This window comes from Mirounga leonina, unplaced genomic scaffold (assembly GCF_011800145.1).
Source record: "Mirounga leonina isolate KUSES-001 unplaced genomic scaffold, KU_Mleo_1.0 Mir_82, whole genome shotgun sequence".
Taxonomy (NCBI): Eukaryota; Metazoa; Chordata; class Mammalia; order Carnivora; family Phocidae; genus Mirounga; species Mirounga leonina.
Window position 1 is genome coordinate 14,376,353 of NW_023270825.1, and position 23,308 is coordinate 14,399,660.

At 39.4% G+C, this 23,308-nt stretch overlaps 1 protein-coding gene across 4 annotated transcripts in view; it reads right to left on the reverse strand.

Moving 5' to 3' along the window:
* Positions 1 to 1,420: 1,420 nt before the first annotated feature.
* Positions 1,421 to 23,308, reverse strand: part of TTC8 (tetratricopeptide repeat domain 8) — a 52,020-nt gene continuing 30,132 nt past the window's right edge. For 3 of the 4 annotated variants that reach the window (XM_034992531.1, XM_034992533.1, XM_034992532.1), the window contains 8 exons: positions 22,975 to 23,060; positions 18,672 to 18,759; positions 16,407 to 16,517; positions 9,699 to 9,838; positions 8,171 to 8,345; positions 7,746 to 7,868; positions 4,444 to 4,527; positions 1,421 to 2,046 (listed from right to left, as the gene is read on the reverse strand). In XM_034992531.1, the coding sequence (XP_034848422.1) occupies positions 1,930 to 2,046; positions 4,444 to 4,527; positions 7,746 to 7,868; positions 8,171 to 8,345; positions 9,699 to 9,838; positions 16,407 to 16,517; positions 18,672 to 18,759; positions 22,975 to 23,060 (924 nt within the window). In that variant the 3' untranslated portion in view covers positions 1,421 to 1,929. Of the gene's footprint in view, positions 2,047 to 4,443; positions 4,528 to 7,745; positions 7,869 to 8,170; positions 8,346 to 9,698; positions 9,839 to 16,406; positions 16,518 to 18,671; positions 18,760 to 22,974; positions 23,067 to 23,308 lie in introns of all 4 variants that reach the window. The other variant, XM_034992534.1, reaches the window with a different exon arrangement.

Consider the following 23,308-nt stretch of genomic DNA (forward strand, 5'->3'; position numbering starts at 1 on the left):
GTATATGGATTGAACACCTTTTTAGCCAGGGTAGCAGACCATCGTTAGCCTTCCTTCTGTGGAAATGTCGGCACTAAAGCCAGCGACGCAGTCCAGACATAATTTTGTTACAAAGATGTATGTAGCTTCAGCTGCACAGTGTTCTTTTCTGCCATCTTTACGCCTGGAGCCATCTGACTCATTCTTTGCACTGGTGTTCACATCGAATTAACATAAACTCAAGACAAAAATATCTCCAAATTACCTTAGGAATACGGACTCATTTATTTTTTGCTGTGTTAATATTCCCTTATTATCCAATTTTACTAATGCGTAGAACATTCATTTTAAATGGGAGTAGCTTTACTGACAGGAGAAACCCTGAGGTGATTTCCCTTGAGGGGTAAGAGTACATCCTGGGGCCCACACTGCCTGCATTTGAATCCCAGCTCTGCCACTTACTCGCTTTATAACCGTGAGCAAGTTACTTGACTTCTCTGTGCCTCATTTTTCTCCTAAGTAAAATGGGAATAACAGCACCTTATAGGACTGGAGCGGGAATCAAAGGATTAATCCCCATCAAGCGCTTAGGACAGTGCTGGACACATACAACATCCTCCATAGATGCAAGCTGTTGGCTTTTATTTTAGATTAACTAAGAAAATGATTTACATTACAAAATTTCAACCTAAATACTGAATACAGTATTAGGACATTGGATCCCGCTTGAGGAAATTCTCATGAGCTCAAAAGCTAGCACTCGCATATGCTGTAGAAGCCGAAAAAGGTAAAGCACAAGAACAAGGTCTTGGGTTCTAGTTGTCACTGTACCACCACCCAGCAGTGGGACCCCAGGCCTTGCTTTGGTCATCTGTGCCGCAAAGACCTTCGTCTGCACATCCTCTGAAGTCCCTGCCAGCCTCTAATGTGCTCTAATTCCTCGAATTCCCATCTTTCTGTTGTCAGCCAAGTAGTACTACTTACACGAATCTGAACAGAAATAAGTATCTGTAAAATAGTTTTCACGACATTAAAAACTGGAAAAAATAACCTGGAGGGGTCCCAAAGTCCAAACTCCAATTTGGGGTGCCTTTGTCCCTTGGACACATTTCCTTGTGTGAACACATTGATGCAAATTCCACTAAATATGGGAGAGACGAGTTCAAGAGCCTTTCCAGGATTTTGCAATGCACAGTCCTGGGATCTGGCCTAACCTCAGGGCTGACCGCCGGTGAGTCTCTGGGCCTGTGACTCCATTTCTAATCCTGATACTCTTACATTGACAATGTGATATTCCATAAATAGCTTCTCGGGAAAATACAAAATTGGTGCTACATCAAGTAAAATTATGATTAGATTTCTAAGGTCATGGGACTTCTGAAAAACTTGTTTTATCTGAGATGCCTAAAATTAAAACTCATGAAAAATGACAGAATGATGGTGTATTATACACTGATTTATTTTAAAGCATAATATATAAGAAAAGGTACAGTGTCTTAAAAAGCATTTGATAAATAGTTTTAAGTACAATTTTTAAGCTCTAATTGGGATGAATACACACCCTTCTAGCCATAAAAGTGCAATTTTAATGGCAGATTTCAGACCTCTGAAGCTACATGTTAGCTAATGGGCAAATTAACGACATTAAAAATATGCATTTATAAAAATTTGAGGAAATTCATGAACATGTTTTGTAAACATTTATAAACATCTATCATAAAATATCGGAGTTTTCACGATCTACTTACAAATATTAAATCCTATCTTTTATAATATTATACAAGTTATTATAATGTTTGCATTATAAATTCTTATGTAAACTCCCTTACGTCCTCTTCACTAATATCAAGCACAGGTTTGTATATCATATATATATATATATATATAAACACACTACTTTTTCCCTTGTGTAATGCCCCCTCATAAGGATATACTTGGTCTGTGGGGCAATCAGAGCATAGCAAAATGCTGCTTTAGCTGCTTAATTAAATGTTGGGTATCCACATGATCTGGAAATGCTGCTTCCGACTTCTGAGCAGCAACATAGCTTCTCTGTAGATCTCCAATCTGTAAGAAATACCAGAATAAGACCACAGAGTGAGATCAGGAAAAAAGAGTAAGAAAGTAAAAAGAAAAAAAAGGATATAATATCTGTACTGTAGAAAATCAAAGGTTTTTAAGGGTAAAGCGTTTGATTATGCCACTTTGATTTTAGAATTCTTTCACTTAGGTTACAATTCAATCTTGAAAAATATGAGAAAAATAAAATAACCAATTATACAAATAATTTCTGCTCCATTACGGCTGTCTAGTTATGAATTCATAAACCTTGTTTTCTTTTCCTGTCACAGGTAGTATTATAAAAATAAAATAACATTGGCATACTACAACAGCCAGCTCTATATAGTTTCCAAAAGCCTTAGGACAACTATTTGTAATGTACCATAAAGATTTTTTGGTTAGGGCATTATCTTTTAGACAGAAAATTCAAGCAAAAATGATTGTATATAAGATACAATAACATGTGGGGCGCCTGGGTGGCTCAGTCGGTTAAGCGTCTGCTTTCAGCTCTGGTCATGATCCCAGGGTCCTGGGATCGAGTCCCGCATCGGGCTCCCTGCTCAGCAGGGGGTCTGCTTCTCCTTCTCCCTCTGCTGCTCCCCCCTCCCACTTGTGCTCTCTTGCTCTCTCTCTCTCTAATAAATAAAATCTTTAAAGAAAAAAAAGATACAATAACATGCTCAGGGAGGTTTTAAATGGAGCTAGCAGAGTAATTTGGGGGAAGATATCTGGCTTTAGAAGTTTATTAAGGGTATCTCTGATTTTCAATAAAGCTGGTATTTAAGTCCAGTCCCAAAGAAAAGCACACAGTATCTGGATCCATCTGAATAGATCTGGATTCATGCATACATTTATAAAAACCAAGAGCTTTTTAGTGTGTGCATGGACACAAAAAACCTAGATAATTCAATTCTGGCAGGTTTTTGGGGTTTTTTTGAAACATGTAATACATATTAAAAACATTTCCTTTTTTAAAACCCATAGCATTTCTTTTTAAGATACCATTTTCTTTTATGGAAAATATAACCTTTGCTTAAAAAAAATCTCCTTTGAGTTAGGTATTATTAAAGTGTGATAAACTGAAAGTGGTTTAAGGAAATGGCAGCACAGAGCAGTGGAAAACACATGGGCATCGTTGGGTGCTGGGTATAAATTCCGACCCCGCCACGGCCATGTGACCCTAGGGGACTCTAGGGGGGTCTTTTAAGCTCGACCAGCCTTGGGTTCCAGTCGAATGTAAGCTGCATGAGGTAGAGGTTTTGTTTTAGTCACTGCTGACATCCTCTGTGCCAACAACAGTGCCAGGTACACAGCAGAGGCTCCATAAATGAAACATCAGTTGTATGAAGAGAGGAGTCAGGAAGGTGAGGGAAACCTACGCAACAGCTTGTTGGGAGAATCAGAGAGGGTGTGTAGAGCCCCAGGGACAGTGGCTGGCACCTGACAAGTCCTCAAAAATGACAGCTTAGTTCCAAAGCAGAAATGAAAGTGAGGATGGCTTCGTGTTTGTGCTTTGAAAAGTGACATTTTCATAATGTCTTCTGGTCTAGCAAGAGTCTTTACATCAGCAAACACTTTTAGCCATCTCCTTAGCCTTCAAACTCACTTTCCATGTTAAAGGAAGATTTCTCAGTAAAAGTTAGTTATTGGATACCTTTTATTTGTTGTTCTTATTGAAAATGGCATGATTCCTTTTAGCGCTTGGATATTAACTGACTCGTAACACAGTATTAACAGCTCTATTTTGCCCACATTGTTCACAGCTAAAATAGCTTCCTCTCATATCCCTAATTTTAGAGCAATTACGCCAGAGCCTTGACAGCAGCATCAAGGTCTACAATAAAATACAAGACTTCTTTGCTCTAAAAGCCAATTACTAAATCCTTCCTCAACCAGGAATTACTTAATGAGTATTTTTTTCTTTTTTTTTTTTTTAAAGATTTTATTTTATTTATTTATTCATGAGAGACAGAGAGGAGAGAGAGGGAGAAGCAGGCTCCTCGCTGAGCAGGGAGCCCGATGTGGGACTCGATCCCAGGACCCCGGGATCATGACCCGAGCCGAAGGCAGACGCTCAACCATCTGAGCCATCCAGGCGCCTGATGAGTATTTTTTTCATGACTAAATGTCCTATTTTAAAAATAAAATCATTCTGCAATTGATATTCTGCAATAATCTATAATGCAATCTGTAATATTTAGCCCATATTCAGTGATAAATTTCTTTAAGGTTTATTGAACTGTCCCCTGAAGTGAAGGACAGATGGATACAATATTTATAAAACCATTTCTTTCAAAACATTACTAGAATTTCCTTATGTATCTTTCCTTATTTAGCTGTACTTTTTTTAAAACCAGGAAAGAAAAAGAAACAGATCAGATGATGAACTGATAAAGAGAATACCTTATCAGAGACCGTTGCAAAATTAAAATGTGGCTCATACATATGGGGTGCTAAAGACGATGCAGTTTGTAGCAGTGCTCTTGCCTGTATTAAAAAAAAGGGGGGGAGAAAACCAAAGGTATATGAGCATCTATCAGCACGATATTTGTGACTTGTGTGTGTGTGTGTGTGATTTGGTATTTTTTGTGGGTTTTTTGTTTTTTTTTTGGTAAAAGAATCCTTTACCCAAGATACAGGACCTTAATAAACATGATCCTGTGATAGATACAGATGACATTCCTTGTGAAATATGACTTACTGAAATACAATTAATACTTACAGCTTCCCAAAATTAATGATAAAAACGCTTCAAAATATGAAGAAACTTAAGAGTAGATTTAAAGTCGAGAACAACAGATCTTGTAAAGTTTGTATTTCAATATGACAAATCAAAATATAATCCTTTCAATGCTAAAAAAAAAAAAAGCCTTATTAACCTCATTTTTATTGCTATTGATTGGTTTCTTAGGCTTCTAATTACCTGTTCTCTAATGCTACGACAAAAACAATAAAAAAAAATAATAATAAATTTCCAAGCTCCAAGTTCTGTGCTAGAAGACTGTGATAAGCATTTATTACAATGCTGACCTCAAAATAACATGTGAATGCAACTGAAAAGGACAAGCCTTCTGTTCTCTCAAGTACTCAAAAAACAAAGTTGGCATCCCCTACAGGCTCAAAGGATCCTTAGGACCACAAACTCACCATTCCAAGCTGCTGACCACCCCTCCGATTTCTAACTAAATCCAAAACCTCCACCCATGACCTGTGGACAAATGTGTGTATTTTTTTTTTAATGGAAAATAACCAATGGGATGGTAGATACTGATTTTTGTTTTATGAATAGCTATTTTTCTTTTAATCGAGGTATAATTTTTAGTAATAAAATAGAGGTTAGTAGCATGAAAACTTTCACCAAAACCTTTCAAATCAGCTTAGTAGAGAAACTGTAACAAGTAGGAAACAAAAGCACCAACATGGGAACAGAGAAGATCGCAAAAGCACTTGTTTCATATGGACATAGGTAAAGTTCCATCACAGAACAAGTTCCCATTTTAGACTACAGTTACTCAACAACACGGGTTTGAATTGCATGGGTCCACTTAGGTGTGGATTTTTTCAATAAATACAGTACTATAAATGTATTTTCTCTTTCTTATGATTTTCTTAATCACATCTTATTTTCTCTAGCTTAATTTACTGTAGAATACAGTACATAGTACGTATGACACAAAATGTGTTAATTGTGTACGTTCTTGGTAAGGCTTCTAGTCAACAGTGGGTTCTTAGTAGTTAAGTTTGGGGGGTTCAAAAGTAATACTTGAATTTTCAACCACATGGGGGGTCAGCACCCCTAATCCTGTGTTGGTCAAGAGTCCTCTGTAGTTAGTTTTTGTTGACAAAATACAAACCCATCTTTTTTGGGGGGAATTTCTGAAATAAAGGCAACATCCAAGGATGTTTCTTTTCTTGTTGTGTTACAAGTTCATCACGGTGCTTAGGAGACCAGGCGGGAGGTTAACACTATATTTAGTGTTATATTTAACGCTATATATCCCTTAATATTTATCAGACCAACCTGATAAATATTAAGACCTATTTTTTAAATAAAGTTAGAAGGTAACTTCTGCAGGTAAAGTTACTTACCTTCCTTGAGTCCCTGTTTCTTCATCTTTAAAGTCTAGAATGTAGCACTTATCTATCCTTGATTGTCAGTAATATTGTAGGAGTATATTTAGCGTTTTAAACTTTTTAGTAATAGAATTTATTATTATAAATATATAATAATATAACTTATTAATAATAATATAATTTGTTAAGCATCTACCGTGTGCTCAGTCCTAGGCTACCATGTCCAGCGCTTTTCATGCATAATCTGCTTATCCTCACAGAACACTTTCAGGTCTTGCTGTTACCTCACTTTATATGCTGTCTGTTCACTTCACAAATACGGACCCACTACCCATCACATGCCAGGCACTGTTTTTGATGCTGAAAATACAGCAGTTGGAAGACAAAGAAGGTCCCTATTTTCACGTGGCTGCCATGCTCCATTCTACATATAAATATGAACATATCTGATAAAATAAGTATGGTGAAGAAAAAATATAGTCAGAGATGTGATAGTGCCTGAGGGCTCCTTTAGACAGATGTTTGAGATGACCTTTCTAAGGAGGTGGTGATTAAGCTAAGACCCGACTGACAAGAAGAAAAGTCACTGCGGGATCTGAAAGAAGAACATTCCAAAAGCTGTAAAGTAAGAACGGGCACAGCATATTTGCAGAGCGGGGAGGCAGCTGATGTGTCCGGAAGTCAGTGTGAAGGGAGAAGTGATGAAAGATGTGGTCTGAGGGGGAGCTAGAGGCCGGATTATGTGGGACCCTGTAGGCCAAGATTTGAATCCACATTTCATTCCAAATGAAAAGGAAAGACTTTGGAGGATGCCGAGCAAAGCAGTGATAAATCATTCTTGTTTTTTTAAAAAATCCCTTCCGCTGTTGAGAGGAGGACGTGTTACAGGGTACAATTACTTGCTGACCTAAGTGGAGACAAAAACCAGTGAGGAGACCGTTGTCGTAGAGTCCAGGCAAGAGAGGAGTGGGGTCTGGAGAAGGGTGGCAGAGGTGGGGTAAAGCGGCCAGGTCCGGGATGGGGCTTGGAGGTAAAACTCGGCAGGGCCTGCCGAATGCGATGGGGTGTGGGGTGGCCACACGAGGCAGCTGGGACAGAGAGGTTTCAAGTGGGGCTCCTAGGACTTTGGCTGGAGCACCCAGCTGGTGGATGGGGGACTGGGAACGGTGCAACAGCTCACTAAGGGAGGGAGGACCAGGGAGGTACAGATTTGTCCTGATAAAACCAAAGGGTAAGAGAAAACAGAAAGATTAAGTAACTTGTCCAATGTCACATCACTAATATGTGCCAGAACCGGGATTCAAATCTAGCCAGTCAGACTCTAGAGCTCATTTTTCAACTGCAGCATGTAAGGGGGGCCTGGGTGGCTCAGTGGGTTAAGCGACCGGCTCTTGATTTTGGCTCAGGTCCTGATCTCAGGGTCCTGGGATCAAGCCCAGGCTCTGTGCTCAGCAGGGAGTCTGCTTGGGATTCTCTCTCTCTCTCTCTCTCTCCCTCTGCCCCTCCCACTTGTGTTCTCTCTCTCTCAAAGAAATCTTTTAAAAATAAACTGCAGCATGTAAAGACAGCTACACCTGACAGCCCCTCTTTGAAGAAAGCAGATTGTCCACTGTGCCAAGTAGTTCACTGACCTGCTCGACGTGGCCCTTCCGCATCTCCAGCACGGCCAGGTTGTTGTAGGCCTCGGCGTGGTGGTTGTTGTTGACCAGAGTGAGCCTGAAGCACTGATGGGCCAAGTTCATATCCCCTATGCCCTTGAACAGAAAAGCATGTATTCGCACACACAGATCCATACACTTCCGCCCGCCATCTCCTCCCTTCTTTCCTCGAGTATGTCTTTTCTGCTACCAAGCAACAAGTACTGATCATAATCAAGTGTGAATTGTATATACAAGGAGTTAACCTGAGACAATACATTCTAGGGTGACTCTCAGAAATCGCTCAATCGCTACAGAAGACCATAACTAACCAAACCTGGATTTACGATACCCGAACATTCCTTCAAACTTGTGGCTACCTTTTCTATACCAGAAATTGCATGAGAGAAACAACCTACCACAGCTACGTGGCCCAGGTTGTACCAGACATCGGCTGCCTCTTCTTCATTTTCAGCCAGAGCAAGGGCACGTTCGAACGAGGTCAGAGTCATATCATACTGCTGGGCATAGAAGCAGCAGAGCCCCAGATTGTTAAAGAGCTGACAGTTGTAAACACCCATCTGCAGGAGTCGCCTTTTTGAAAAGGAGAACACATATTTTGGTGTCAGACCAACCTGATAAATATTAAGACCTATTTTTTTTATAAAGTTAGAAATGTTTTATAATTTTTAACATCCCCAAAGAATAGAAGGTATTACAGGAAATGGAAAAAAATGTCAAAGCAAACACAAAAGCATGTCTTTTTTAAGGGTACTGGTCATGGGTAATGTGTCCAGAGGCAAGGTCAGAATCAACTTGCGTAAGTTCTTTTCCCCAAAAAATTCTGCTAGAGAAAACCAAGCTACAAAAGTGTCACATAAAGTAAAACCCACAACGTTTTGCTTCATAAAGGTTTGGTGTCAAGCAGTAAACCCCCGAGACCTTCTAATCTAATTTGAGGGCTGTGTTTAGGATTTACCTTCAAGTTCTCAGCTAAATTAAATCTTGGTTTTGGTTATCTGTAGTATTTTGTGGTTTAGCTGTGTCTACTGACCTTCCAGTGAGCTTCCACCAAGGAAGACAAGACCATCAGTGCGATCCCTACCTTATCCACTCAGCTCTCATGCTAGAGCTCAAAAAACCCATTTGTTTCTATGCATCATTAATCCCAAAGGACAAGACCATTCACATAAGCAAATGAAAATCCACTTCAGCAGCCCTGAGGAACCCATGACCCATTTTCAGGGTGGGAGAGCAGAGGCAACTGCCTGTGCCTAAAACAACACTCATTTTATCATATTTTATGCTGCCGACATATATTTGGAAAGAACTCTCATCAGCAGCCAGTTATCTCCTTGTATATTACCTAAGGGCAGAAGAGGAAATCAAAATTTAAAAATTAATCTCAGAAGCCATCTGTAAGATGAAATAAGAATGTGCTCAAAAGAGAACCAGAGACCAGAACTTATTTAGGCTTTGAAAACTTATTTGGACAAGAGTGGACAATACTTCACAGAACAGGGGAACCTGTTTCAGGTCCTCGACAGGGCTTGGAACCTGGGACCCACTGCTCTTTGCAAATCTCGTCACTGTTTCAGCTTCGGGGTCTTTATAGGCCATGTGGTGGTATTAAGGGAAGCAGTGATGGGGAGAAGTGTTTCCAGGAACTATTAAACAGTTATTCATTGACAAAAAAATGGCTAACTCATACAATGACATGGCATTAAAAACGCAATTATCCAGGTATGTTTCTGCAAGATGCCAAATATCTGCACATTTTCAAATTCTTAGATGTCACTTGAATGCTCATAAAACCTCTGGGTGCTTGAATGGTTAGTCTCCTATAGACATGGCCTATATATTATGTGTCTACATTTTCACACCATCATTACTGATGCTGCACCAATATTTCACAGGAAAGTTCTATGCAGAGAGTGTAAAGCACACCTGTAAAACCGAAGAGCTATTTCTGGCTGATCAGAATAAAAGTGGTTGCTTCCAATGCACGCAATGGCTTCCACATGAGTATTGTCCTGTTTCAGAACTTCTCTGTAGTATTCCGCTGCTGATGAAATATTGTTCATTTCCTATTCTCCAATAAGACAGAAGAGCAGCACTTCAGTGCCAGGAAATTATTTTTCTTCTGGCTGATTTATGTTCATTCATTCAACAAATATTGAGAGCCTACCACGTGCCAGACTGTGTTCTAGGCCCTGAGGACACAATACGAACAAAAAGACAAAGCTGCTATCCTCAAGGAGGGTACAGCTGGTAAGGAAGACAAGCGAATGAACAAATAGGTAATATAATGTCAGGCAAATATAACATATGAAGAAAGGCAAGGAGAGGGGTGCCTGGGTGGCTCAGTCGGTTAAGCGTCTGCCTTCCACTCAGGTCATGATCCCAGAGTCCTGGGATCGAGCCCCCGCTGAGCTGGAAGCCTGCTTCTCCCTCTGCCCATCCCCCTGCTTGTTCTCGTGCATGCTCTCTCTCTCTCTCTCTCTGCCCCCCCCTCAAAAAAAATAAAATCTTAAAAAAAAGAGGGAGAGAGAGAGACCAGAGAGATGCTCTCTCTCTCTCTACCATATGAGGGTATAGATAGAAGGTGTCTGTCTACAGACCAGGAAAAGGGCCCTCACTCAGAAATGAATTGTCCACCACCTTGATCTTAGACTTCCCAGCCTTCAGAATTATGGAAATAAATTTTATGTCCTTTAAGCCTCCCAGTTTATGGTATTTTGTTACAGCAGCCTGAGAAGACTAAGATATTGTCCTTCCAAAGAATAATCTCCACACCTAGGCAGCAACCTGACCACTGAACATAATGGCCCTGAGCCGCCTGGGTCCCCATGAACATGACTTTTCTGGTTTCCAGGGCAACAACATCCTATAGTGCAAGGCTTCAGTATTACTGTTGTCCAAGTTGGTGTCTTAGTCTGCTCGGGTTCCTACACCAAAATACCACAGACTGTGGCTTAAACAACAGAACTTTATTTTCCCACAGTTTTGGAGGCTGTAAGTCCAAGGTCAAGTGCCAGCATGGCGGGGATCTTGTGAGGACTCTCTTACAGGCTTACAAAGGGTCACCGTCTCACTGTGTCCTCAAAAGGCAGAGCGAGCACAAGCACACCCTGGTGTCTCTTCTATTAAGGGCATTAATCCCACCATGAGGGCCCCACCCTCATGACCACATCTAAACGTAATTATCTCGAAATGCCTCATCTCTAAATACCATCACACTGGGGGTTAGGGCTTCAACATATTAATTTGGGAGGAACACGATTCAGCCCAATGCAAAAAGACTCCAGCCTGAATGGATAATTGTTTCAAGGCTTTTCAGTTCTATAAAATTACCTTGGAATGTTTGTATACTTGATTGATGGGCACATAATTATGTAATCTTGAGGAATTTTAGACTGAAGCTAATTTGTGTTTTTGGCAACCCCATATGTAGTTTTTTAAACGTGTTATTGTAAAATATGTGCTTATGCTAAATAAATTTAAACACTGAAAAAGGTTATAAAATGAAAAGTAATAGTCCCCTCTCCAAATCCAGTCAGAAGTTCTGGAATAGTTTGAGTATTTTTCAAGAAACTTTGTTCATATATGTGTAGACATACATGTATGCAAGTTTTTACCATAACATAATCATTCTACACATTCTGATACATGGTTCATTGTTTTTACTCCCAGTGTCTTGACTCTTTCCATATCAGCACAAAGGGTTCTACCCTGTTACGTTTTTATTTCTGCATAGTTTTCTATCAATACATAGACCATAGTTTATTTAACCAGCCCCCTTTTGATGAAGCATTCATTTTTTTTTTTGCTATAAAAAAATACTATAAAATCATCCTTGTTCATATTTTCTGAACTTGTATGAAAGCATCCTTAAGGAAAATTCCTACAAATGAAATTGCTGGGGCCAAAGAGTATGCATGCTTGGAAATCTCATCAGTAATCGCAAACAGCCTCCAAATGGGTTGTGCCAACATACACTCCCAGCATCAGTGTTCATATGTGAGGTGTGTTCCTCACAACCTTGACAACCCTACATGTCCTGGAACTTCTCCATCTGTGTCAACCCAATTACGTCAAAAAAGGCATCTCATTATTTTAGTTTTTATTTCTTCAATTATGACTGAGGTTAGGCATTTAATACACACCTATTTATATTTCCTTTTCTGTGAACTGCCGATTCATGTCCTTTGCCCATTTTTCTATCCTATCTTTTGTTCTTTTACTATTGGCTTGTGTTATGGGGGCTTGGGTTGGAAACTGCCCTCCTGGATACAGGAGAGCTGGGGGCAGACGTGTGCCTCAGAGATCCCTGGGCACTGACTCTGTTTTCTCCTTCCAGATTAAACAAGTCTGCTGATGTGACTTAAGTTCAAAATCCAGGCAGTCCTGGTGTTTATAAACATTTCCTTCAGAGGAGAAGTATAGATGGTTTAAGGTCTTCCAGATGGGTCTTACCGAGCCCCAGTATGAAAGGCAGTGGTGTAGCCATGGTGTAGCTGGAATTGGCTGTTGTCTCATCTCTGGGGTGATTTTACTTGCATGAAGAGGATCAGCAGCCACAATGCAGGCCAGTAGGAAAACAAGGGCTAATGCAAAAGCCACACCACGATTTCGACCCACAACTGCTCTGAGGAAACACCTTGTTTCCATAAGTGTTTACAATCTTGACTAAATGAGAACCTGTATGTTTGTGTTCATGCACACTTGTGTGTGTGTGTGTGTGTGTAATTCTCCCACAACCTGGAAACCACCTGAAATTCAGCAACTTTTAAGCAATGTATAGATTGAGGAAATTAAAAGTAGTCTTTTGTCTGTCTCAGGTATGGCAAATATTTTCCCCGTTGGAAATTTTTATACTGTTTGTTTTGGTTTTATTTCTATTTGGTTTTATTGAAAATTTAACTTTATAGAACACTTATTTAACTCTATAGAAAATTTAACTTTTATCTTCTCAAATTCAGTCTTTTCTATTATGGCTTTCGACTTTTTATCACACTTAGAAAGGTCTTCCTATTCCAAATTTATACAAATAATTCATCTGTGTCTTTTTTCTGGAACTTTCATGGTTTTAAATCTGTGAGTCATCTGGCAGTAATAGACTCTTTTAGTATAAGAAATCATTATTCCTCCAGCTCTATTTTTTTAAAATAATCTAATAATCCAATTGGTTAAATAGGCAGTCTTTAGAACATTGTAAATTGTCATATGTATGAACATACATAGACTCTATTTTGCTCCTTTAATCCATTCCTGCATCAGAATTGTTTAAATTATAGTAACTCTAGAATAAATTTTGTTAATGTAGATTTAAAAAATATTTTCAAATCTATAAATGTCACCTCAAGTATATAAATAACTATGGTATCAGTTAAGTGATGTTGATAGTGGTTATTTTGGAACAAATTCACAAAACACTATAATTTAAGTTATTTAAAATAAAACTGCAAATAGCTTGAGGTGAATGTTGCAGTGGTTCTCAAACTCTGTTATATGTGAGAAACGCCTAGTGAGCTCAAACATACAAATAATTGCCTGAGTCCTGCCTTCCAGGATATCTGATTCAGTAGGCAGAGGACAGGCCACCCTTCTCAACCTTTCCTAAAGTTACTTGAACACACAGGAAACTTTAAGAACTACTAGAATAATCTCTTCTAGGGTAACATTTCTAATTTCAAATATCTTCAACAAAGAACAGTTCAGAGACCTGCCTTTTGAATGGATAAACAGAATTCCTCAAGAACAATTAAAACCACCACCAAATTTAGCAAGAATAAATCATTTTAAACAATAAGTAATGCACACTAGGCAGCACAACATGTTCGTTTTAAAACGGGAAAACACTGAAAAGATATAAGATCAAAATGAATGTGATAAATAAAAAAGAACATAAAGGAAGAGGCTCCCTCCAGGGAAGTCTGATGTACATACAAAAATCCCTAAGGCATATGTATTGTAGGCTGCAATGCTAAGGGACAAACTTTACTAAGTAACTCCAAATTTACTGTCACATAAAGAGAAAACGAATACACTGGAAATCTGTCTTCGTATGGTAAACTTTGGCACAAGGGAAATTAGCAGTTAGGTTCAAGGGGAAATACTACGTCTCACTACTTTAAATTTGCACTTAGTCCTTGATCATGCTTTCTGTGGATGATAAATTGTTCCCACAACTTGGATGCTTTCTTCTCCACTTTGAGAGCCAACTCCAATTCTACTTTTCTCCCCAAACCTTCCCCTGTAGACTTCTAAAAGGATATGGTCCTTCAAGTCCTGGTCAGACCCTGAGCACGGAAGGATGAAGGGAGCTTTTAAGGGTCTACTCCCTGTCTCAGCCAGAGTGACTATAACAGAAGGTTGGCAGGAATTCTTCCAACCAGCAACCATCAAAGATTCCATAGATGTCTAGCTCTTTCTGCCAGTGCTTTCTGCCTGAGAAGAAGGACTGAAATGGGCAGAAGGTGGAGCTTAAAGGTCAGAGAGCCACCCAGGCACCCCAGTATTAGGCCTGTTTTCTAGTATCAAATGAACTTTAAAAAATTAACGTGGGGGCGCCTGGGTGGCTCAGTCAGTTAAGCGTCTGCCTTCGGCTCAGGTCATGATCCCAGGATCCTGGGAGCAAGCCCCGCATCAGGCTCCCTGCTCAGCGGGAAGCCTGCTTCTCCCTCTCCCACTCCCCCTGCTTATGTTCCCTCTCTCGCTGTGTCTCTCTCTGTCAAATAAGTAAATAAAATCTTTAAAAAATAATAATAATAATAAAAAATTAATATATTCCTACTTACCAGAAATAAATAGAAAATACGATAGAAAAAAAGGATTCCATCCACAGTTAAACCTCGGGATGGATCTCTGCAAGAAAGAGTGTAACAGACCGAAAACTGCTATTCTTAGAAAGGCCTGCTTGTAAGGTTGGTCCCTGGCTGGCATCTGAGAAATTGGTGGGTTCCCTATATTGATATAAAACTTCCTGCTGGAGTGGAGGGGGGTGGGAGAGATTAGGTGGCTGGGTGATATACACTGGGGAGGGTATGTGCTATGGTGAGTGCAGTGAATTGTGTAAGACTGATGAATCACAGACCTGTACCCCTGAAACAAGTAATACATATATATGTTAATTAAAAAAGAAAAACTTCCCTCAAATGATAAGAGGGGCTCACACACCTAAACTTTTTGTGTGGTGCGAAAAGCTGAGTGGTGCCTGAATACCTGCTTTATGTCTCGGAGTCTGGGATTTGGGTACATGGTAGGCAGAAGGTGCCCATATGACCAACCCCTAGGAATCACCTTGAGTACCAAGTCTTTCATGAGCTTCCCTGATGGAAAGTGCTTCACACATGTTGTCACAACTTGTTGGAATTAGTCTAAAGTGTGTCCTGTGTGATTCCACTAGGGGACAACTCCTAGAAGCTTGTGTGCCTGATTTCCTCTGAACTTTGACCCATGTACCTTTTCCCTTTACTGAGTTTGCTTTATAGCCTTTTGGTATAAATCTTAGCTGTGAGGATGACTGAATGCTGAGTCCTGAGTCCTTCTAATCATTGAAACGCAGGGTGGTTTTGGGGACCCCCAATATAACATCTTCATGGAGATAATTATAAAATATTCACTGAAGAAGACCTAAATAAATGGAGAATTTTACCATGATGAAGAGTGGGAAGAAAGGCAGCCCTCCCACCCCCATCATTCATATATTCAATGCAATTCCAATCAATATGCCTGTAGGAATTGTTTTGATTTTTAATGGTTCATGATAAGTCAATCCTAAAATCAATATGGAAGAGCAAAGGGCCAAAAATAACCAGCTGTGAAGAAAAGTAGGTGGTAGAATTTGTCCAACTTGAGATCAGGAATTACTGTAAAGCTATAGTAATTAGGCAGTGGGAAGGGTACCTCAATGGGGCTCTCCATGGAATTTGACAACATGATTCTAAAATTTGTAAGAATAGGTAAAAGCCCAAAATAGACAAAACATTCTTGATAAAGAACCATACCAGGTAGTATGTGAGACTGTAGTAATTAAGATGGTATAATACTGGTACAAGGATAGACAAACAGACCAAAAGAATAGAAAGCCCCCAAAACATATTGACTATATATAGAAAAAAAAAAAAAGTTGATATTTGACATTACAGACCTTGGGAGAAGGATCAATAGATGTGCTGGACAAATAGCTATCTTTTTTTTTTTAAAGATTTTATTTATTTGAGAGAGAGAAATAGAGCACAAGCAGAGGGTGGGGTTGGGGAGAGGGAGAAGCAGGCTCCCCACTAAGCAGGGAGCCCGACACGGGGCTCGATCCCAGGACCCCAGGATCATGACCCGAGCTGAAGGCAGATGCTCAACTGACTGAGCCACCCAGGCACCCCAGACAAATAGCTATCTGTAGTGGGAAACTCATTTAAATCCCTATCTCATACCATGCTCCTTACTCTTCTGTATGTTTGAAATACATCATAATAAAAACTTAGTTTGACTAAATGCATACACTAAAATCTCTTACTCTGTTAGTAAACCACAGGCCAGTTATCATAATTTTACAAATTGTTCTCCTTGCTAGGATCCCAAGGGCCTATGAACTTACTTAAGTTGCATATAACCTCAATTTCACACCAACTTTTTGAATAATATAAGTCTTACCTCATAGATCCTGGCAATTCCACAAAGTAGGGTTACTTCTCCTGGAAACTTATCTAAGCCTTGTTTGAAAAGATTTAAAGCTGTCACTGGTTGATCCAATGAGATATAAACCTAAAACCAAGATACACTTCAATAAAAGTACTGGTTCTTAAAATAACAGTATTTGTTATGACAAGTTTGTAATTATTGCTTAGTAACAGACTATCTCCTAGATATGACAAGTAAAAAGTTTTCAGAAACGTGGATTTTCAATAGTGATGTTAGTTTTATCTTCACATGTCATATATGAAGCATCCACTCATTCCTTCAATAAACGCTCATTGTAGGCTTGCTATCGCCTTAGAGACTGAGCAGTAACTCAATAAGAAAGGAATGAGGGAAAATCTGTTTAGGATAGAACAGACGGGAGTATGTCTATAAGCGGGCACAAAGAAACCAATTAGGAGATCGAAGTTGGAGACACAGGAGAAGGAGGGGAGGACCAACGAACAAGAAGGTCTGAGAAAGAGCAGCAGTGGAGAGCCCGTGGAGAAGCTGGTTTTGGAAAAGCGCCCTCGGAAATAGAGGAGGAACAGATTTGTGAGGAATGGGGCCAGGGGGTTGAGAAAGTTAGCACTTGATGGCTTCCACTTAATTAGCAATTAGAACATTAGCATAAATAAATCATATACTTCATGGGAATTTCTAAAATAGGGAATTACAGTTTTACGCATGGAAACATAAGAGTATGACATTTTTTCTTCATGATCTTGGATCCTCTATTTCTTTTCAAATAGACTGTGCTTTGAAGAAGGCCCAAATGGATCCACAGAAAAACTGTTTATAGTGTTTAATGCTAAAGTATGAGATTAAAGGGAGAGGTATGGATGAAAATATTTCAACTTTTACTTTATACACCATTGAACTGCTTTTTAAAATACAACAAAATATATCAAGTAATATAAAACATTTAATTTTTAAAAAATTAATCCAATATTTTCAGAAATAATACTGTTCCTCAATCAGATTGATCTCTATTTCATAGCAATTATTCTTTCATATATTAAAGAAAATAAGCAAATTTTACTTTGAGACAGTCATGTAGGCAATAATAGGTTTAAGAAAATCAATTTATGGAAAAATATGTCAAACCATGTATTCAACGAAATAGTTAAAAAGCACATTTTTTTAAAACACCTGGCGATTATCAGTTAAGAAGATGACAGTCAAATAGTGTGACCTGAGTTTTAATTTCAAGGTATCTGAAAAGTTTAAAAATCTACTGTGATGCTTAGAAACTTCTTTAAGAATTTTAGGTTTTATATATAATGTACAGAAGATGGAAAACTACGGTAAACAGATCAAGATTATTTAGCACCGTAAGTTTATAGAGTGTAACTTTCATTTTGTTTCTTTTTTAGTGTGCAAATTCTTAATAAAGCCATATTTAGGAAGTAGTGGCATTTCCATTTATAGCTCTTCTTTTCAAACCCCTTTCGCACACTTTTTAATTTTGAAAAATTAGTCAAGATACAGCAATATGATGTCCTAACCAGCACTTCATCAGATGCTTCAGGTAGCCCTGGCGAGGGCCAAGAAGTAACTTTTTCTGAAAATTCTGGTGGCCCTTCACTTCCGCTGTGGTTGTGGGGGGCAGTATGGGACAGTGAGGAGGAAGACCTGCGTTGGAGTGCTGGCTCTGAACAGCCAAGTGACCCTGAAAATCCTACTTAGCCTCTTTAAGTCTCCACTGTCCTAAGAGTACAAAGGAAATGTAACAAATCTACCTTGCGGGGTGGCTATGAGGCTTAAATTCACCTGTGGGTAGAACAGACCGGATATAATACCTTCTCCTGAATAGGTGTTCAATCAAGGGGAAATACTGTCTTTGTTATTATGGCAGAGCCAAGAAGCCAAGGACCTACATAAAAACAACTCCGGTTCTCTGCAGTCTGCTTAGGTGGGAGACAGGCATGCGGTAGAAAAGAAGGCCTCTCTGGGGCCCGTTACCCACGGGGATGGTAATAAGCCCGTGGCAGTTTCTTCTGCTCTAATGGGCAATCTTTCAAAGGGGTTTTCTTCTTTTTCGTGGCAATCAATTTCTCCTGAGACAGTTACCCTCCATATGTTCTCACTTTTCCACTCGCTATAAAGAAAAATAAGTCTGAGCACATTAACTTGCCAACTATTCCTGAAGAAACTGGCGACTCTCCGTATATATTGGCCAGAATTTGAACATTTATTTTGAGAAGACAGATTTCACTCCAGGCAAGAATACTTACTTACTTTTGCCAAGTAGAGAAATGTATCTACCATTTCCTGCTGCTTCAGGGCTGATTTAAACTGTTTTTCTGCTTCACGATACATTCCTAACCTAAGAACAGCCATTTTAAAAATGAGACATTCAACTTAAAAATAAATACTACAGCACTTATTCACACACTGAGGATATGAATAGAGACAAATCACATTTCTATCTCTAAGAGTAAGCATGTACTAAAGAAGCTAATGTCATACACACATAGAAATTATTATCAGCATCATGTTGATCTAGTTGAGCACAAAGTTGCCTATTTCCCATGTTCACTGTCCATGTAACCCTCCAGTGGTGTGTCACAAGTCTGTCTGCAGCCTGGACACAGCAGGACTAACAGAGCTGCCATCGAGCCAGGGCGCATCAGTTTACCACCCAAAGAGCTTATAATCAGCTGGACATACAACAGGTGACCTGAGTAAACGCTCTGGGTCTCCATTTTATTGGAAGAACTTAGGGATGGCATTTCTTTGAAAACATCATTTACTCTGAGACAAAGGCCCATTTTTTTTTTTAAAACATTTTATTTATTTGACAGAGAGAGAGAGACAGCGAGAGAGGGAACACAAGCAGGGGAGAGAGGGAGAGGGAGAAGCAGGTTTCCCGATGAGCAGGGAGCCTGATGCAGGACTCGATCCCAGGACCCTGAGATCATGACCTGAGCCGAAGGCAGACGCTTAACGACTGAGCCACCCAGGCGCCCCAACAAAGGCCCATTTTTAAAGCCCTTTTTAAACAGTTTCGATGTAAGTAGTAATTGCTTCTTGGGTGATATAGTTTTACCATTTTATGATTCTAGAAACATTTTCTTTTCCTTTTTTATCTTCGTATCTGATACAGACTGTCCTAGTCTACAGATTTGAGAGTTGTTCCTTGCCTAACTACAACTGTCCTGATATCAGCCCCATTTCTTCTGCCCAGGGACCATTTTATTACTACTGATTCAATCATTAGAGCATTAAAGCTCAGTCAGTCATTAAAGCACACGTCAGCCTGTTCTAGATCTGTCGGGTTTTCTCCTAACTACTCATCCCTAGCCAGCTAAGAGCTGCTTAGGCACTTGATGATGCTTTCATTTTGTGAAATGAGTATTTCACAGGATGTTCCACTGTGCTACTTTCATTCGGAGCCTTGACAGAAGAACTCTGACCTTCTAGCTGGTTGTCTAAGCCTCGAGCACTGGTGTGGCGACACCCGAGCAGCTGTAGGGAGATGTAGGATTAATGGGGTTAAAAGGGACCCCCCAAACTACCCTAAAGTTAGAATGTGTGAAATGGCAGAAGCCACCCCCCCAAAGCTCCCACAACTTTTACCAGGAGTACTCACAAAATGTTATCAAAGAACTCTCAAGTTCTGAAAAACAGCATAGTTCTATATAAAGCTTCAACTGAGCATTCAAATCTTAAGCATGTGGCTGAAGTTCAGCCACACTTAATTATCCATGAGAGTCTGTGTATTTTTATCTACTATGATGTCTCTTCCCAAAAATGATTTAAAAGGGATTACAATATAATCCTATAAGATACATATAAAACAATAATATGAAAACAAATAGATTTTTTTAAACAATGGTGATGGAAAGATAAACAAATTAAAAAAACAAAAAAGAGCAATCAAAGCCATTTAGCTACCCTGGAAACCAAAGGAAGGAAGGATGGGTCATACATTTTTTTATTACTGCATCCTCAAGAGATAACTTCTTCTAATACTATCAAAAAGGAATAACCACATGGGTTCTTCTGCAAAGGAATTAAGTGGGCCACGTACAAAGAAAGTCTAGGAATAAGGAAAATATCAGTCAAGTTCATGAATACAAGCCAATATCAGAGAGTCAAAGTCCCAAGATAACCCCACCGACTGCCAACTTTTTCTCTCCAATTTAATTCAGTAAATATCGTCAAGCACCAACGCATGCACATTTCATGACGCAAAAATGAAGATCACAAACATGTCCTAAAGGCACCAATAAGAATGGAACAAAACATGTTCACAAATAAATGGAAACATATTATGGCTAATAAGAAAAAAAAAAGTGCTTTGAGAGCACAGAGGAGGAGTGAACCAAGATAGTTTCAGGGAGGAAGTGACAGGCAAGATTTTGAGAGCTAGACAGGGTGGGGTGGGGGGTGTACATCTCAGATGGAAGCAAACTATCTGCACAGACACACAGCAGAGTGCACAGCATGGGAGGGGAATGCTGAGTTGTTTGGTTTAACTGGAAAGAAGGACACAATAAGTAATGGGAGAAGGGAGTGAGAGGGGCAAGCATGGACTGGGACAAGATCAGACATGCCACACTTAAAATGCAGACTTTATCCTAGAGGTAGTGGAGATTAGTCAAAGAATTCAACAGGAGCTGTTTTTTCATAACAGTTATTCTGATGGTAGTATATAAGAAGGATTTGGGAGGGGGGCAGAGAACCCAGATAAGAAGCTAATGGAACAATTCAAAAAAACCGAAAGTCAGAATTCAGGCATTGGAGTGGGAATGGGGCAGTAGGGAGCTACTGTAGACAAAGAACTGGCAGGATTTACCAGTCAGGAGCAAGAGACACAAGTCAATTGGGGCTCCATCCTTGACCTCTCCAGTCCAAGTTAGGAGCTCTTTCTCTGAGCTTCCTGCACTTGCTTCTATCACAGTGGGAGCCATGCTTATGATGGTTTACTGTCCTCTCTCCCCCATTGGACTGTAAACCATATGAAGGAAGGACTATCTAATAAATATTTGTAACCCCTGTGCCTGGCTCGTTAAATAGTTTAGTGAGTCAGTGAATGCAGGAGTGCTGAGCACATACTAAAGATGAGTGGCTATTAAGGGACAGAGGAGAACAGTGATTAATATGGCAAGGTACACTCATTTAAATGCCATCTTATACAGATGGCAGAAGGAATGCAAATTGTGCTTTTCTTTAATTATTAAAGATTTCTTAAGATTTGTTTAGAAGCTCAGATTTCAAGCTTGCCTTCAGAAATTATATTCATAAAAGTTTAATGGTATAATGCTATAAAATTACCTTTTAGTAGAAACTACTTCCTCAGCCTAACAGAAAAAACACTTAAGTTCTATGTAAAATATCTAAGTGGAAAGTAGTCTTAATTTCAACCAAAAAAGAATAAGCATCCTTTTCATTCCATTTATATATTTCCTTTTCCTCACAGTGTTTGATAAGTAAAGTTCATAAGTACTAAAGGATGCTGACAGTAACTGGTCTACCTTGTTTTGAATACTAAAAGATGTATTTATATTTATAAAATACAATTGCCCATTTGTCTCTATTTTTCAAATGCTCCAAATGCATTTCAATACCAGGCAACACGTTTTAGATCTCATTTACTAGTTGCTGTATAATATTCATAAAATTAATTACAACTTTTCTGACCTCTCAATTAATTTGCTTAAAAATGTGTTTAAGGGCGCCTGGGTGGCTCAGTCAGTTAGGCATCTGACTCTTGATTTCAGCTCAGGTCATGGTCTCAGGGTCATGAGATCGAGCCCTGTGTGGGGCTCCATGCTCAGTGGGAAATCTACTTGAAGAGTCTCACCCTCTGCCCCACCCCCGCTTGCGTGTGCACTCTCCCTACCTCCAAAAAAATGTGTTTAAACATTAAGTGAATTAATATAAGAATATTCAGATCCTAGAGAAACACTAGAATTGTGTAAGTAGTAAGAGAACTGGCATCAGAAAGCTGAGCTCAAATTCTTGTTCTGCCACTTACAGGCTGTGTGACTTTGGACTAGTCACTTTATCTTTCTGAGGCTCAATTTTTCTCATCTGGACAAAGAGCTAATGATAATAGCAACTACCTCCAGGTGCTATGAGATTTAAGTGAGACAATGTAACATGTGGACAAGGAAGCTCTCAGCTGGGAAGCACTTTACGGATGGGAGGCATCAGGGGACATAAAAAGACTTGAGAGCTGGAGAAGAGGAATGGGAGTCAACAGACTCAGATCCAACAGGTCCGTTACTAACTAGTCTTTCACTAAGTAGTTCCTGATGCAAATCCCAGGCTCTCTCTGGCCTCAGCTTCCTCATCTGAAAAGGGGTGTTGGATCTGATGGTCTCAGAGTTTCCTATGCCCAGCACTACCATTTTATTATTCCAAAGGTATCAGTTCTTAGTGCTACCATGTTTAAATGCTTTCTCACCTAAGTCAAAGACATAGTTCTCATTTCTTCCCAAGGAAATCGACCCAGAAAAAAAGTAACGATCAGGGTTGAGACTCTAAAATATGCCACCATGTCTAAGCCCTTCACAAATACTCAAAATTTTACCTGTAGTAACATTTTCCAATCTGCACTTTCCACCACCAGTCCTTGTACTGAGAGTGCTCTGTGGAAAGGGCAGCCAAGTCCAAAGCCTTTGAAAACAATTCATTTTGGATTAGGATTTTCTTTTCGAACAATGAACAGAAACAATAAATAATGAAATAAACCGTATAATTAGCATCAATCAAAACATGCATTAGAAATCAGACAGAAACTCAAGTTGCTCATGTTTCCAGATGGCTCCACCAATTTTCCCTAAATAATCAGTTCCAGACTAGAGGGCTGGCAGCAGATGAATAGTAAAAACGGATCAAAGAAAAGCAGATGTACAATATATTAG